The sequence below is a fragment of the Drosophila obscura genome, unplaced genomic scaffold (genome assembly GCF_018151105.1).
Source record: "Drosophila obscura isolate BZ-5 IFL unplaced genomic scaffold, ASM1815110v1 contig_1, whole genome shotgun sequence".
Taxonomy (NCBI): Eukaryota; Metazoa; Arthropoda; class Insecta; order Diptera; family Drosophilidae; genus Drosophila; species Drosophila obscura.
The window spans coordinates 5,477,455-5,494,174 of NW_024542679.1; the positions used below are offsets into that span (position 1 = coordinate 5,477,455).

The following is a 16,720-nucleotide window of genomic DNA, read 5'->3' on the forward strand; positions in this document are numbered from 1 at the left end:
TTATCAATATCCAATATCCAATATCCAATGTCAATATAAATTTAAATATAAATATCAATGGTGTAATTGATCTGCAATCAGATGCAGCAAAGGAGGAGAAACGCACATCCATAATCGTAGCTCGTAACTCTGCAATTCTGAACTCTGAATTAATTCTTAATTCCGTTTACGTTTCCGCGGTTTCCATTGTACAGGTAGGTGATTTCTAATCATGAACTTGACTTGACTTTTGAGCCGTGTATACACGTACATATGTATACCGTTATATGCATTATTTTAGTATATATATTACCATATAGTTGTGTATATATTGTATTTGGTTTTATTGGGGGGGAGGGGGATTACTTGCAAGAGACAAAATACTCGCTAAGAATCAAGCCTGGAAGTGGAAGTGGAAGAGTGCTCTTCTATCAGTGCAAATGGGCGGCCACCTTCTTGCAGTTGCACAGCCACTTAATGATCCGCGCATTCCGCTCCACAATCGAGGGCGGCTCCGAGGGGCGATAGGTCTGTGTGGTCTGCGGCTGGGTCTCGGTGCTGTCGGGCAGCCGCATCGAGTCCACGGTGCTCACGTCCGAGAAGAACACCGTGCTGGAGTCATCGGAATCGGTCTCCGGATTGTGCTGCCTGCGCGGCTGGCTGTATATCTCGTGGAAGGCCTCGTCGTTGAGGCCCAGCCGATCGAAGAACTTCTCCAGCTCCGAGATGCTGGCATTCAGCGCCTCGCGCTCCATCTCCATGCTGTGGGCGCTGGAATAGCTGGCATCTGCCGAGAAACCTTTGGGGAAGAACACATTGTCGTGATCCACGCTTCCCCGATGCTGCTTGTAGGCAGCCAAGACACCGCCACTAGGTCCTCCTCCCATCTCCACGCCGCTGCTGTTGATGGGCGATGTGCGCGGCTGTGGCTGCACCGGCAGTCGGTTGCGGTTCTTGAAGCGGATGCAGCGCTGCCGCTTGAACTGGATGGGCGGTGGACTAATGTCGTCCACGGAGGGTGCCGAGCCGGGACTCTGCACCAGGGAGCTTTGCGAGTGATTGATGCTCGTGTAGCCCTGCGAGCTGGTGTGCAGCTGCTGGCTGGAGGAGCTCGAGTAGCGTGGCGTCTGCGTCTTCATCCTTGGCGACGGGGGCGTGGGTGTGTAGTCATCCTGGAAGGCCTCCGGCACCTCTGGCGTGGGCGTGAAGTTGAGCAAATAGTCCGAGGCTGCCGCATTGTCATAGCCGCCGCTCAATGGAGCCGTATCCTGCTTGCAGCGACAGTCGATGCACTCGACAGTATTGCGGCCGTTCAGCGACGGATAGTCCGCACCGGGCGTCACATAGCCGCAGTACGAGTTTGCACTGTGCTGGGTCGAGGAGCCGCTGTCCCGACGCGTGGCCGCCACCAGGGTGCAGCAGTTCTTGATTGTGCCGCTAGCTGTGCCCACATTGGGCTCTCGCTGCCGCTCGCGCTTGTAGCAGGGCTCGCTGCGGTGCGTGTAGTGGCCGGAACTGCCGCCAGAGTCGCGATTGATGGAGGACTCGCCGGCAGACTTGATGGATCGGTTGCCACGGCTGCAGCAGCTCAGGATCTCGCTGTGCGGCGAGTGCCGACTGATCTGGGTGTGCAGATCCGGCAGTGACTTGTGACTGTTGATGTTGAAGTCCCCGCCAGCGTACGGAGTCCGCTCCTCCGGCGCATGGGGCACCTCGTGCGAGTGCGAGTACGAACGCTGGTAGTTGTACCTGTGGGGACAGCATATCATATCATAACTCAATCCCAATTCAGCGTTGGCTTGGTATGGCTGACGACTCACCTGTAGCGATCGTTGTGCGCCTGTCCCGACTTGGCAGCATACTCGGCCGGCGGACTGATTGGTCTGTAGTTCTCGGTTAGCACGAGCGGCTCCTCGCCGCCGCTATTGTAGGCGGAGGAGTCCCGCCCATAGCCGTGCGATGGTATGTAGAGGGGTGGGGGGATCCTCAGGGCTCCGCCTGGCCCTGCTCCGCCCTCGTCCTCACCATAGTCTGTTGGCAGCAGCTCGGCACTGCCGTCGTTCAGTTCGTGACGCCGCAAGGTGCCGCCATTCCTCTCCTTGACGGCCTCTGAGCCGAGCAGCATGCGCAGCTTTTGCTGCAGCAGATTGTTGTTCACAGCCGCGCCCCCAGCACGGCCTTGGGCTTGGGCCTGGCCATGACCGTGTCCGTGCCGATGCTGGTGGTGCTGATGCGGATGATGTGCCTGGTTGTGCATGTACTGCTGGGCCTGCTGCAGCTGCTGCTGCTGGTGCTGCTGCTGTCGGGACAAGCTCATGTATCGGCGGTCCTCCAGATCGTCGTATGCCTGCGAGTTGTAGTGACCGCCGCCATGACCGTGTGCGCCATGGCCACCGTGTGCCTCCTCGGGGCGTCGACCCCGCTTAGAGCCGGCACCATTGTTGCCACCGTTCCGATAGCTCGACTGCTGCAGCCGCTCGAAAACCGCATCCGACTTGATGTAGAACGGCTTGGACTCGGCCAGCAGTTCCACCGCAGACTTGCGCTTGCTGTAGTGCCTGCCGCCGTGATAGAAGGCAGCATGATGGCCCCAATAGCTGCGACTGGCCGCTGCCGTCTCTGGCAGAGCGGATGCTGACAACGGACGCTGCCCGGATGACATGTAGATCGGCCCGTTGCCGTACGCTCCATCGCTTGGCATGCTCACTCCCATCCCGCTGCCAAATATCTGCTGACTGGTCGCGTACAGCGTCTGGCTGGCCGTTCGCGAATACTTGGGCATGGTGGTGTACATGGCAGGGCCCGACGAGGGCGTGGACCCGTGATGGGCACCCGGCGAGCTGCTGCCATTGCAGGAGCGCTGCCGGGGACTGCTACAGCCATGGACCACGGCGGCCATTCCCAGTCAAACGGAGCACTGGCGGCAGCCTTGAGGTCTGTCACACAAGGTGTCACTGTTGCTGTCACCTGCTGCTGTCTCCTCTTCTGCTTCTGCTGCTGCTGCTGCCGCTGCTGCGTCTCGGCCTCGACTGGGTTGAGACTCCAACGGGGGCTGGGGCATGCGCAGTTGTAGGCGTGATGCGTATACTGAAATTACAATACATTAATTTTCAGCTCAGCCCTAGTCTTTCACTGCTCTCCAGACCCAACCAAACCAAGCCAAAATGAGGACTCGACATGCACTTGGAGACAGCCTGCTGCAGTCTACGTCTGTCTACCTGGCGTGACTTGGTCTATTTACCTTCGGGGTATTTATAGATACCCCAGATTTCGTTTTATCCTTAGCAGACTTTTCGCCCTGCCAAGCAATTCGAACTGTTTTCGGTGCCACCCATCTTCAACTCACTGTCAGGCCACACTTTATCAGCACTTTGGTAAGCTAAGCTTCGATTTGTTGGAAGCAAACACTTTAAAACACGAAAAACTCACCAGGCAATACGAAAATTCCTTCAGTCTCGGCCTGCGAAGGTGGCAAGGTCCACTACATTGTTCCTCTTTGAATAACAGATGTTGTGCCACTTCCAGGCGTTCCGTTCCCACAGCCAAAGCTCAATCATGCGCCCAGCGACGGAACCGAACAGAAGCTAAAGACGAAGCTAGTCCATGGGGTGAGCTTTGCTATATGCGGTATTTGTGGGCCAAATTGGGGACAGTCGTTAGAAGGCGCATCCAAGAAGTGCAGCATATCAACAGCTTAGATATATAGGGCTCTGAAATATAGGCAAACTATTTAAATTCTTGGAATTTTTAATGCAAAAACATTTTACAATTACCTCATTAAATGTTCTTCATTTCAATCGTGTGGTAACAGTCTTTAAACCTGTTGAAAATATCACAAAGATAACACTTAAATAGCCGTTAAAAAGTTTACTCAAAGCTACTTGGGGCTTTTGAAAGCGCCAAAAGCTTTTGTCAGAACTTTTCCAGCATTCGACAGGCACGAACATGAACACGCTCTCAGGCAAGCTGCGACAGCAATCATTCCGATTCTAACGCTGCTGCCGAGATGTCCGCTGGAAAAATCCCGTACGTTAAGCACAACAACGGCACACAGATCCAAGCAATTGGACTGGGAACGTACACGGTAAGTGCCCAGCCCACGTCAACGGATCGCGCCTCCACTATCGATCAGTGCAGCACCAACAATGCTTATCGGTAGAAAGGGGGCGCAGATGCCAGACCAGACGCGTACAGTTGTATATCTCACTTTTAAATGACTTTACAATTGTCCGGCAGTCGTTGGGAGGCGATTGCGAGCGGGCTACGCTGCATGCCATAGATGTGGGCTACAGGCACATAGACACCGCCTTCTTCTACGAGAACGAGAATGAGGTGGGTGCGGCCGTCAACAAGAAGATAGCCGAGGGAGTCATCAAGCGCGAGGACATACACATAACCACAAAAGTAGGTATCCTTTGCATATGTGATGTGCTGGGTGTGGGTGTGCTGCGTAGCCAGAACTAACGCTGACGTTTGCACTTTCTCCAGCTGTGGTGCCACTTCCATGAGCCGGAGAGGGTGGAGTATGCTTGCCGCAAGACCCTGCAAAACTTTGGGCTGGAGTACGTGGACTTGTACCTGATGCACTGGCCCTACTCCTACGTCTATCGCGGCGACAGCGAAATGATGCCCACAGATGCCAAGGGCGAGGTTGAACTGAAGTGAGATATGGTTATCAGATGTTATCTAGCGGTAGGCACTCACCGGGGGCTTTCTTATTACAGCGACATTGATTATGTGGACACCTGGCGCGCCATGGAAAAGCTGGTCGAGCTGGGCCTCACCAAAAGCATCGGCGTCTCCAATTTCAATTCCGAGCAATTGACGCGCCTGCTTGCCAACTGCAAAATCAAGCCAATCCACAATCAGGTGAGTCGCTTGCGGTGGGGTGTTGGGTAACACTTTCTTGAACCCACACATACTCATATTCCTGGACAGATCGAATGCCATCCCGCACTGAACCAGAAGAAGCTGATTGCCCTGTGCAAGCAGCACGGCATTGTGGTCACCGCCTACTGTCCGCTGGGCAGGCCCGATCCGGCCAAGAAGACGCCCAACTACATCTACGACGCCCAGGTGCAGGCCATTGGAGACAAGTACAAGAAGTCCACGGCCCAGGTGGTGCTCCGCTATCTGGTACGTACTTGCTAGCAATTGCGACACAGTTGGTTCTGACTTTTCGTCCTCCACAGGTTGAAATTGGAGCTGTGCCGCTGCCCAAGTCCTCCAACCCGAAGCGCATTGAAGAGAACTTTAAGATCTTCGATTTCAAATTGGATGCCGCGGACCATGCCGTCCTGGACACGTACAACACTGGAGAGCGTCTCATTCCCATGGAGCATGCCATCAAGAACAAGAATTATCCCTTCAACATCGAGTTTTAAGCTGAAAATCATGAATATTGTTGATATTAAAATGTTAATTAAAGATTGATGTACTAACACATATATATACAGTCTTATCATTTTATAATGATCGAGAGAGAGAGAGAGAGAGCTTTTTGTATGGTGTGATGATATTGCGTTCCAGAAATAAACCAAAACGGAAAATTCCACTCAATCAGACACACTAACACATGACCACACACGTGCTGGCATTTAGTCTAGAACAAAACATCCGATTGGCTTGGCTAATAACAAATACAACCAGCAATTTACTCGGAATTTATTATGTAAAACTTAAGCAAAACACGAACAAATTATTGGCGCCCAGGCAATCAGCTGACAGTGTGACCAGTCTAAGCGCTGCCAGACCGGTGGATAATGGTGGTGACAACAGCTGTTCGCAAGCACAACAAAAAAACAATTTAATATGCTAAGACAGGAATTTCACAAAAAATCCACTTTAAACACCATGTCATGAAACATCACTGAGGATTACGTGGACGTGCAAAATCAAAGCGGTGTAGATAGAGCCCTTCCGTCCAATCCGTCCAGCAGCCTCCCGAAAACCAAAATCAAAGTAGAGCAACGACTCCCGGCTGCGGCGGCTGCAACAACACGAACGAAAAACCTCAACCGCAATCGATGCCCCACTGCCACATAATGGTCTATATGCGAATTGTGCTGACAACCTTGACAATTGTAACGTGCCTGCTGGGGGACAACTTTGTGGAGCTGACCCAGCATCCGCTGCTGAAGGCCCTGGCGGACAATGCAACGCACGCGGCCATCGGCGCCCTGACCGGCATCGCCTTTTCGATGCAATTCTACGAGCGGACCACGCAACTATTTGGCTGGATATTGATTTTCACCTGTTTCGTTGTGTCATCGTTCATTGACTTGGATCACTTTGTGGAGGCCCGTTCGCTGTACCTGGAGGTGAGTAGCGTAGCCATTCGAACGGCATACTATACTCTTTGCTTGAATGTCGTTTGTTCTTTGCAGGATGCCACAAATTTGTCGCGTCGTCCGTTCCTACACTGTTCCAGCATCATTGTGGTCATGTTGCTGTTCTACATATGCACCGCGTGCCTGAACTACTTTCGCACCAGCCTGCTGCTGGGCGCCCTGCTCTGTGCCTTCATCACACATCATACGCGTGACGCTGTGCGGCGCGGCTACTGGCTGTGTCCCATGGGACACACGGATCGCGTGCCGCAGCTGGCCTACATCCTAATCACGATCATGACGCCGCATCTGTTGGGCTGCCTGCACGCCCTCTGTCGCAGCGTCTTGGTGCTCAACTTTTTGGGGCAATACGTAAAATTGAGCGAATGCAATTATCGCGGTGGATCCGGGTCGGGGTCCAGCTGTTCGAACGACAACTACCGCTATATGCAGGTGTAAGGGGATTGGAGAACCCTTGTGATACGACAACGTACTGCAGAATCATCAAATGGTGAATGCAAATGCTTTGTAGGCTTCAAGCGCATTAGATTAGCTTTAACATTGGATCAGCTAGTAACGAAACCAAATACTTCCACACTACAGGACACAGTTTTAGACACTACAATTAGTTTTATTCGAGTACCTTTTGGGAACTGGGAATTCCCGTCCAATTGATGATACATATACTTATTTTTGGCATTAATTAGCGTAGGTTTTTACTAGACTCTAAATACAGATAATATCCGAATTGTGATATGTAGTTGATAGTGAATCAAACTAGTGTAACGAGGCATAGCGCACAACAAATCAATTTTGACTATATATCGTAGTGGGCAGGCCCTAGTATTATGTATTTAAGCCATTTTAATCTACTCTAACGGAAAGTACTATAATAAATCCAAATAATTGCCTTAAACTGAATTGCTGTCTCATCAGCCTTCGTATCACGGCCAACATACCTCATAGCACCACTAATCCTATTGATTTCTGCTCACCTCATAGTTTATTTTTTTGTTTCTAACGGTCCAAATTAGTTGCCATTTACAAATTGGGCCGTGCTTAGTGCAAATGGTCTTAATGGGAATGCCATCATAAATAGTAGCACTGCTAGAGCTATTCCCGCAATTGGCTGAGTCGATGATTCTATCACATTTCGGTGGCTAATTTTAAATGCTTTCCATTAGAAATAAATCACAGTTCGAGTGAAAAACTTCCCATTAGGCATACAAATAGGCGGTTTTCGAAATATTCCTACGCTTTTCAATGGAAAACATTAACGATAAATAAGTGATAAAATTGACATAACATGTGTGTACGTGTGTTAAGTTAAGACAATGACTAAAACGGATACAAAGCATTGCCAGGCGAGCTCCACGTCCCACGCAACGGTAATTTCAAAATAACAGTGAATAGCAGTAGCAGAAACAAAATAATTGTGGCTCTGGTTCTCCTTGTTCTGCTTGTGCTGGTGCCACCCACATCAGAGATTTGCTTGACATGCAAATGATCATCTCGTTTAGGATCGTGTCGTTTGTGGACTTTTATTTATGTTATGTGATTTGGCGTGGCGTCTGACCGATCATTTTGAATGTGGTGGATGGTGTTAGCTGAGAGGCGACAAGCCGAAGAGACATCCACAAATCTGTGAGCAGTACAAAAAGTGTCTGCGAGGCGGCAACACACCGGAAAAGCTGACAAAAAGGGGTCGCGTCTCTGGCTGGCCCACTCTCTCCCGCGCTCTCTACCTCGTGTGTGTGCTGTGGACTTGTGCGTTGGTCAAAATTGCGGAACAAGAGGATAACAGTGCCAATCCGTTCGCTGTAAGTGTGCGTTATTGATAGGCGTAGAATGCTGCCAGAATAAAGTTGGAGTGCAAATTGCTTTGCTATTGCAACGCTCCAGCTGCCTTTTGACCTTAAATGCTATTCATGCTTCGTTTGGCAGCAATAGCAGCGATTCAATTGAATTTTGTGGCATCGCTCTGTGGCGGCTCCGATGATATCACTGCATACAACCGCCATTGAGGCCAGAATAATGTGCGACATTTCCAGCTTGCTAAACATCGCTCAAGCGTTTCCAGCGTTTCATTAGCAGCCCGTTAAAACGACCAATGTAATGGTTCCCACAGAAAATCACGAGTTCTATTCGATCAAAATAAAATATTGCGTTTGTGAACGGGCCGAACGTTTCATAATACTTATCTGGCACGATCATAACTTGTACGGGGTACGGGGGGTATAGCATTATACATGTATATGCACGTATACGATATATGGTTTAAAAATAAACACTGTAAATATTTACATTGGAGGAGCAAAGCTAAAGAGCAAAATGATTTTTCACCATAATTCGCTTGCGGAAAATTCATTTTCATCTGATTAACGCGTGGCAAATTTAATACACATATTTGCTGAAAAATACTCCATAAATAAATAAGCTAAAAAATAAGCTGTCCGATGCTTTTATGAACTGATAATGAGATCGTAAACACAATAACCGAATGAATCTCAATCGGGTTCTGGTTTCCTCCGGTTAGTTACTGCTCTTCCAGCTGGAGGAAGTTGTGTGTTTTTATTGAGATAAAGTCATTCACTGATAGCTCCAATGATCGATAAAGTACAATATTTGGTAGCCGAACAAGAGCCCAGCAAAATACGAAAATAAATCACCAAACAAAACGTTGATGGCTGGGCTCCCCATGATGGATGCAACACAAAAGCCTGGTTATTCCCTCGACTTGAGTTGTACTCGTAATTAATGGTGATGGAGATTTCAATGGAAGAGAACAACACTCTCCCAACAGCCTGCGTGTGAGCAATGTGTCATTTTTAGACGACTTTACCTGCATCGCCTGAACGGTCCACGACAGCTTCCTAATTAAAATTATCAAAGATTCTCTGGGCTGTGTGGCCGATGCCAAGTTTCTTGGTGAGGAGGAGGAGGGGTGTTTGTCAATCGTTAAAAATAAACCATACGCAGTGTGGCACACGAACGCACTTGCAATGCTCTGATGCTTCTGTTCTGTTCTGTGCAACCGGGTTGAATGACTCGAGTCTGTGCCTGTGACTAAATATAACCTTTGCTGCCTACCTGCCCTACCCACACCGTTTATATATGTAATGCTCTCCTCATGCTGTTGATTTTCAATATAACTAAATTTCTACTTGCTCAATGGTAGGTACGAACATGACAAAACGTGTTTGCCAATACTTTTGTTGTTGTTGTTGTTGTATTAATCTGCAATATCTGATGGCACAGATGTTTATTTAGACTCACAATTCGCCTCGTCACAAGATCCAAATGCGATGCCGGCTAAGCTTGTTGACAATGCGCGGGAACAGGCTAAGAAATTGGTGAAAATAAATCAAAAACAATTCAAATTAACAAAATGGCAATCCCAGAAAGAGGCGAGATTTCAAAATTTTGGTGCCGTAAGATCCCCGGAGAGAGGCACAGAGAGATCTCTGGCTCTCTCCGAACTTTTCACTGTTCATTTTTGGCAGCTTTTCGAGCTCGTTGGAGCGCCGCAAACTGTTCAATATTGTTTGGGATTCCGTGGCGAGACGATCGTCGACATCGCGCGCACTACGACATCGAGTCGTTAAAATATACAAAAAATTCTAAAGCGACAATTCTTATTTACTGCGCACAAAAAAAAAAACAAACCATTAATAATCGCAGAAGAATTTTATATATCAAATATATATACATATATGTATTTATAAGTCGCCCAGTTATCAGACATTCTTGGGATTCAACTTAAAAGTAAATCAAAATACGTACAAAAGTGTGAAAGTGCCGACAAGCGAAAATATACATATTTAAAGTCCATTTAAGTTCATGCAAATAAGCGATAAATAATCCGCACTGAAACTAGGCCAAAAGCGGCACCCACCCACTCATCGGAAAATCACACATACGCCACCGGCACACCAAGCACCACCTCATTTGCTGTAGGCTTTGCTTATCTCCTCCTCATCTCCGGCATCCTCAATATTGAATGAGCCCCATGAGTGGACTACGTCATCAGCTGAAGGTGAGTACTGCACCCTTGAACCTTGGAGATCCATTCATTTTGATACTCCATACCCACACCAACACCACATCACGCCACGCCACGCCACACCACACCACACCACACCGATACGATCTCAACTCAAGCCAATTTGACTCGCATTTATCTAAATATTTGCTTAATCGCTTCTCAATGAAGGCAACAAACTTTCGTTCTCCGTCTGTCAGGTGCTAAAGCTGCTGCCCCGCATGCATACACAATATGTTTATTTCTTTTCTTATGGGCAAATATTAATATTTGTTGATCTCTCTCCTGGTCTGCCACTCTGCGCGCTGTCTAAAAATAAATTTCAATAACAATATTATAATCGTATCAAAATTTAAGCTGTGCTGCAAGTGTGGACATTGCATTGTCTGCCTCTTCCTTCTTCCGTGCTGCTGCCTCCTCGAAGTCAGACTTTTGCTTTGTTTGAGTTTTTCTTCTTGGAGTTGGCATTTATCTTTACTCCTTCCGAAAACAACACATCCACTTCACATTCCTCAACCTGGGCTACTCCTGTCGCTGCATTAACCTTCTCGCAGTCAGAATTTTGCTCTCGTTCCATTAATTCGGCTGTAGGCCCCTCCTGGCATTTATGATTTTTCTTTGATTTCAATACTAAGTTGACTAATAATTTAGCTGCGGTCTCCTGCTCCCTTCCACGAATGCCAAGAACCACAAAGAACAGAGCCTCGCCGAAACGACCATAGAGCTCAACATATTTGGCTATTGGATCGGTTGAGTAGGTTAAAGCTTTCACGACCGGAGCAGTTATCTTGACCAATCGACACCAGGTTTTCATTATGGCTCCCTTTGCAAGTTTGGGGTCCCTGCCTCCGGCGTACAGAAATTCCGATAAATTGGATAGCTCAGGTAGCAAATAGTCTGCTACGACAAGACTTCCCAATTGGCCAAATCCAATGACGGCACCAAAAATCGTAAATACATTTTCGTGATCGCGGATTCCCTTAATTAACATACTGAAATGCATACAAAAAAGTGTGTATTGTACAGTCAAGGGAGGTGTCAGTGCTTAGTCAGTTGCTTACTTAATAATGCGACCGATGAGATTGTAGTTCTTGGCGACCCTCACCATATCGCCCAATAATTCACTTGCGAATTCCCGGAGGTCCCAGTGAAGCTCATCGCCCTCAATGTCATCCTCCTCGAATGCCTCCTGCATGAGAATGCACGAGAGTATGCCAGGTAGGATGAGATGAAACTGCAAGTAAATATAGCCCAATAATCAATAATCAGTCACTGATTGCACACACGCACTACTCCCTCCCACTCACGTGTTGGTCAAAAGTGATGCTGCGATTCTTCACAAGAGCTTTGGCCATTCGAAGTACAACGAAGCACAGATCTGTTATCTTATTGAAGAGACCGGTATTGATGCCGTCGGCCATGCTCGTGGTCAACTGGGGCAGTATGAACTCCAGGCTGGGATCTACTTCCAGTGACTTCAGCGCTTTTACACGCTCATCCTCGTCCTGTGCAAAGCATACTGTAATGACTCTCCTGAAGAAGACTTGCTCCTCCTGGGTAAGCGGACATTGAGTGGGGGGCTGCAGTTGCACTGTCTCTTCGTGCTGCCAGCCAGTCGTGCGATATTCGGTCAACGATTCTCCAGCTGTCACCGCTGAATCAGAAGTGTCAGCGGTAGGAGCTTGCTCCTGCCCTGCTCCCAGGTTTGCAGGCAGCCTAGTATAAGCATGAGCTTTCTTAAGATCAAATAAAATGTCATTGGCATATTTGGCGTCATTTTTGAGGGCATGGTAAACGTCTGCCTCCGTTATCTCATCGCTACGGTTGTGATATGCATATGTTTCCACAGTCTCCAGAATTTCAAAAACCTCTTTGGCCATGTCCGCGGCAATTGTTTGGGCCACCTCCTCGCTTAGTTCCCCGCCGGTGACTTTCTTGTAAATGGCTTTCATCGATTTGGCCGAAAGCGATAGCTCTTGAACTTCATCTGTTCCATTTATGTAATGGTAAGCTACCATTTTGTCTGGTAATTCTTCGATTGTTGTCATTTTGAAACGATTGGAATTTGGCTATTGAAAACCTTTTTTGGAAATGAAAAAAGATTCAACAAATTCAAAGAGGAGCTCAGCTTATGCTCGAAAAAAATAAACTAAAATGTGACTTGCTACTTTCAATGAATCGCGGTGGTTCTTGTTGGCTCATTTTGGAACCAGTAAAACTTGCACACACGCACACATATGTGCATACGAACGAAGAAAAAAGAAACTGCCAAAAATCTGTTGTGGAATACTGCCGTTTCGCTTTCGCTTCTTACACACACACACTCTTGCACGTACTCGTCTGCCCACACACAAATGCAAGCAAGCCAGCCTTCAGCAGAAATGTTGCACACCTTGAACGCGCAAGATTTTGTTTATGTCAGAAGCAGCAAGAAATTGCCTATCCGTTTTTTTTCAACGCGATCCACGCGTATTTTCTTCTTACATTTCAATAGTTTGTATGCAAGTCTCGCACTTACTCACACTCACACATTAATACACATTAATATTAAAAATAAAAGCTCACTCTGCAATAGATGGCCAGACAGATGATTGTCTTTTGTCAGACTTATGTCAGGACTTTTTCCAACAAAAGTTAAAAGAAAATATTTTACTTTGTTGAGAGCTGATGTTCCTTGCACATTGGAAATTGAAAGCTGAATGACTGGGAAACCAAGATTCTGTCGGAAGTTCCCTTCAGACACAACCAATTTCACATGATTTGATGACAATGCACAGAGTTGCCAATTAGTTCAGTTTGCATCAGATTAGTGGTATTCCTGCATAGGAATGTGATTTGCGATTGATTACTGTCACACTTAACCAACAAAGTTGCACCTTTCTCCATTATAGTCAATTGTTTTAAATGTAAGCAAACATTAAACGAGGAAAAGTAAAAACTTGCCAGCGATAAACGCCGCTCAAGTCGTTCGACAGCATTACAGACCATTTCCCCCATGCATGGAGGCTGGGCCATAAAACGCGTCTCTGTCGCAGCCAATAACATTGTAGCCAGAACACATCATTAAAGTGCACAGACAGCCATACAATACATCTATGCATGATGTATATATACATATGTCTATATATGTATATGTACATGTGCCGTTGGCAAATTGGCTTTTCGTGCTCGTGTCGTAACGGAGTCTAGAGACCTGGGACTCATTATGGCATGGGAGATGGCCCATAATGGCTTCTAAATGCCCAAGTCTCTGGGCATCCGAAATGCGTTTCAATGCTGTTCATGGCAATTAAAAGTTAATGGTTTATCGGAAAATCCAACATAAACAATGGCGATTATTAAATTTTCTTTACTCTTTCGATTTTTATATTTGAATTTCATCCAACAAATTGTGTTGTGAAGGATATTAGCTACTGGCAATATTTATTAGTAGATATATTAATATTAATTCAGGGCTGCCAAGCCCATCAAAAATTCCATACTATATGTTGACAAACAAGACGCAAATTTATGCTTTTGGCAAGGCATAATATTCGCATAAAAAAGTGATTATAGAATCTACATATACATTCATAGTATAACACGAACAAAAAGCAGGTACATTTCAGTGGAAAAGTGTCAACGAAAAATGCTATTAAGCGAGTATTAAATATGTCAGTCTTTTGTGTAAATTTATTAATTTGTTTTCACTTGGCACGTGAACAATGCCCCGCATCGATATTTGACCAACTGTTTTCCGTCGGGAGGTAACTAACCTGGGCCAAGGCTTTGCAGAGTGGCCGTTCGAGCCAAGAGAGCACAGGCTGCATAACACCATGCATGCATTTATGTACATATGTTAATCTGAATTACAATGAATATGCGAATTTAAGTCAGTTTTAGTTTGGTAATAAGATGAGTTAATAAAGTAAAAACGAATTACTGCCTTTAGTAGGTAAATCAAGGCTACAGATATTAATAGAACATCTTTTCATAATAATAGAGATCTACCACTTTCCCTTTCCCCTCAAAATAACTTACCAATTGATATTTCTGCACCTTAAATTCACTTAAAATAAACCCAAAATTGAAAACAAAACAAAATAAAACGTGACACGAAATAAACAAATTCAGAAATGTTTGAATTAAGCGCTAATCGATTTTCGTTTCATTTCACTGAGGCAGAAATAAATGCGAAATTTCAATGTTCTGTGGAGGAAACTCTTTCATATTTAAATCTGATATTGTATTATATACTTAGTACTTTCGTAAACATATGAAAGTATATTTTTAGCACTCTCGTTGTGCAATTTTGTAATTAATCGAAAATTGCCCAAATACTTGCCACTGGGGGAGAAAAAAAACGTAAAATCACAAAAACATTTTCTTCAAAGACCCACAATTAATTAACTTATACAAAATCTAACCCAATCAAGTGATCTTTGCATCGGGATTGTGGTTTGAGGTGATAATTGAATGCATTTGCATTTCTGTTGGGTGTTTGTTGTTGCCCAAATGCTAGGAATCCCTCGATCCCAAATCGAACAAAAATAGAATGGGTGCTAAAATAACAACGTAATAAACAGAATGTCAAAAATAAATCGCCAGTTGTGCCAGACATTAGTCTATTAGGACAAGATGTAAAAGAAATACACAAATATCTTTATCTGCCTCCATTCCGTACCTCCCTCAGCCCAGACGTTTCCGCTTAAAAATATGCAACGCTATTTCTCTTTACCTCGACTAACATTTTCTCTTGACTGTATTTCATACAAATATACTCGTAGTATATTTAATTTGTATTTTTATTATTTTGTGCATATTTTTCAGATGCTGGGAACAGCACTGCTGGGCAAGCGAGCCACCAAGGTAAACACAATATAATCCAGAAAATTCAGAATCTTTAGATCTTTAATCTGTTTAATTTTCACTTTCGTTTTGCAGTCTGTCAAAAAGAAACCATTTACAGAGGTGGAAATTACAGGTAATTCACTGAAAATCAACAACAAATGAAATGTTTATGCACAAACAAAGAGAGTAGAACAGTGACCTCTGATATGAGGGGGAAACTCTCGAACAGAATAGAGGTTTACACAGATTATAATTGATGTATGAATAAATACAGCGAATTTATTATCTGCGTATGCTATCTTCTGTTCGGCCCTTAAGGGGATTACCATTTTCAGACAGGCCCACTCGTGTGTATACGTAACCTGCGTACAGAACATCGAATTGCAATGTTCTGTTCAAATTTAGACTGGCCAAAGTGCTGACCGCCTTTTGCATGTTTTGCTAAAAATATAATTTTAAGTGTGCGGCAAACTAATTTTAGCGGCCTGCCGATCGGGACAGGACACGACAGGTGCACTGCCACTCAAAGATAGATGAATATTGCGAGTCGAGTGTACACCATAACACGCTTTGAGGTATTTTTATTAATTTTTGTCGCTTTCAACAAACAACAATGCCTGTAGAAATGCGGCTATAATCTAATCATGATAGCCATAATCGACTTGAAATTTAATTAACGCGCGCCTCCTTCTTTTTGGGCCAGATACGGCCAGATTGGTGGTAGAAGGCAAAAGGTGAGGCAGAGATAGCCGACACCCACACATCACGTGCCCAATTAGCGGGGAAATAAAAGCCACCACGAGTACTATGTAAAATTAACCACACTCATGGCTATAGAGATTTACGTCGAAAAGTGTGTGGATCAGATAAGATGCTCTTGGTTTCTGGCCAACTGTGGTGGAGTCAGCATGCAGCATCAGGCCATCCATCAGCCATGTGACACATTTCTTGGATGACACGTAAAATTAATCTCGAGCAAAAGTTATCATATTTAAATCACTTCGGACACTTTCACATGACATTGTCCTGTCAGACTGTTAATATCCAGCAAATATTTGCACCAAAGTGGAGTACAAAGTGGCTGGAGTGAGTCACTGAAGTGCTGGGTGTTACGGTTTTATTGTATCCATATCTGGAAAATGGTAGAACTATGGGGGAGGTTATAACGTTAGTAGCCAAAAGATGCACCAACGTTTGATGGTACCCTCTATTTATCCTCTATTCAACCACAAATGTGATAGGGTATCAACAGCATGACACTCCCCTGTAGAATCGGCCTTTCATATCGCTTTGGTAGTAAATATTATCACCTGTTTATTAATAATATTAATTCAACACTCATGCAATGAAATGTATTATGGGGAAACTTTTGGTAGACATGAACGAAAGAGATACGAATAAATATGCAGAATAAATCCGAAGTACCTACTACATGTCCCATATAGAAACCAAGACAAGCCCATTCAACGCTTTTTTTTTTTTTGAGGCTAAGGCCCCTCTCGAAGTGTTGTCTGTCGTTCAACAATCTGACAGCACAGGA

General features: G+C 45.6%; 4 protein-coding genes across 6 annotated transcripts; 2 read left to right on the forward strand and 2 right to left on the reverse strand.

Annotated features, from left to right (window-relative positions):
- Positions 1–333: 333 nt before the first annotated feature.
- On the reverse strand, positions 334–3,681 carry LOC111068594. Of its 2 annotated transcripts, none has more exons than XM_022358182.2 (3): positions 3,409–3,681; positions 1,800–3,066; positions 334–1,728 (listed from the first exon to the last, which is right to left on the reverse strand). In XM_022358182.2, exons 2-3 carry the CDS (start codon positions 2,876–2,878, stop codon positions 411–413), a joined length of 2,397 nt encoding a protein of 798 aa, XP_022213874.2. In that variant the 5' UTR covers positions 2,879–3,066; positions 3,409–3,681; the 3' UTR covers positions 334–410. The 2 variants fall into 2 exon arrangements, with proteins under 2 accessions (XP_022213874.2, XP_022213875.2); XM_022358183.2 differs by lacking the exon at positions 3,409–3,681 and adding an exon at positions 3,221–3,240.
- Positions 3,682–3,949: 268 nt separating this feature from the next.
- On the forward strand, positions 3,950–5,426 carry LOC111068600 (aldo-keto reductase family 1 member B1). The gene is made up of 6 exons (XM_022358189.2): positions 3,950–4,063; positions 4,216–4,383; positions 4,468–4,640; positions 4,704–4,848; positions 4,918–5,115; positions 5,172–5,426. Exons 1-6 carry the CDS (start codon positions 3,986–3,988, stop codon positions 5,361–5,363), a joined length of 954 nt encoding a protein of 317 aa, XP_022213881.1. The 5' UTR covers positions 3,950–3,985; the 3' UTR covers positions 5,364–5,426.
- Positions 5,427–5,660: 234 nt separating this feature from the next.
- On the forward strand, positions 5,661–15,322 carry LOC111068601 (transmembrane protein 267). 2 transcript variants are annotated; one of them, XM_041593960.1, is made up of 5 exons: positions 5,661–6,299; positions 6,366–8,128; positions 9,812–10,344; positions 15,160–15,198; positions 15,274–15,322. In XM_041593960.1, exons 1-2 carry the CDS (start codon positions 6,006–6,008, stop codon positions 6,765–6,767), a joined length of 696 nt encoding a protein of 231 aa, XP_041449894.1. In that variant the 5' UTR covers positions 5,661–6,005; the 3' UTR covers positions 6,768–8,128; positions 9,812–10,344; positions 15,160–15,198; positions 15,274–15,322. The 2 variants fall into 2 exon arrangements, with proteins under 2 accessions (XP_041449894.1, XP_041449896.1); XM_041593962.1 differs by lacking the exon at positions 9,812–10,344 and having other exon boundaries at positions 15,274–15,313.
- Positions 10,074–12,489, reverse strand: LOC111068597 (transcription initiation factor TFIID subunit 6-like). Its single transcript, XM_022358187.2, has 3 exons — positions 11,658–12,489; positions 11,412–11,584; positions 10,074–11,342 (listed from the first exon to the last, which is right to left on the reverse strand). The coding sequence occupies exons 1-3, from the start codon at positions 12,396–12,398 to the stop codon at positions 10,775–10,777; spliced, it is 1,482 nt and encodes a 493-aa protein (XP_022213879.2). The 5' UTR covers positions 12,399–12,489; the 3' UTR covers positions 10,074–10,774.
- Positions 15,323–16,720: the final 1,398 nt, after the last annotated feature.

Coding starts and splice junctions, on each gene's coding strand:
- LOC111068594 (XM_022358182.2), bottom strand. CDS start 2,878: ATGGCCGCCGTGGTCCATGGCTGTAGCAGTCCCCGGCAGCGCTCCTGC. Junction 1,729..1,799: donor GCGCACAACGATCGCTACAG/GTGAGTCGTCAG, acceptor CTGTCCCCACAG/GTACAACTACCAGCGTTCGT.
- LOC111068600 (XM_022358189.2), top strand. CDS start 3,986: ATGTCCGCTGGAAAAATCCCGTACGTTAAGCACAACAACGGCACACAG. Junction 4,849..4,917: donor TCAAGCCAATCCACAATCAG/GTGAGTCGCTTG, acceptor ATTCCTGGACAG/ATCGAATGCCATCCCGCACT. Junction 5,116..5,171: donor AGGTGGTGCTCCGCTATCTG/GTACGTACTTGC, acceptor CGTCCTCCACAG/GTTGAAATTGGAGCTGTGCC.
- LOC111068601 (XM_041593960.1), top strand. CDS start 6,006: ATGCCCCACTGCCACATAATGGTCTATATGCGAATTGTGCTGACAACC. Junction 6,300..6,365: donor CCCGTTCGCTGTACCTGGAG/GTGAGTAGCGTA, acceptor TGTTCTTTGCAG/GATGCCACAAATTTGTCGCG.
- LOC111068597 (XM_022358187.2), bottom strand. CDS start 12,398: ATGACAACAATCGAAGAATTACCAGACAAAATGGTAGCTTACCATTAC. Junction 11,585..11,657: donor GCATCACTTTTGACCAACAC/GTGAGTGGGAGG, acceptor ATTTACTTGCAG/TTTCATCTCATCCTACCTGG. Junction 11,343..11,411: donor CTCATCGGTCGCATTATTAA/GTAAGCAACTGA, acceptor TATGCATTTCAG/TATGTTAATTAAGGGAATCC.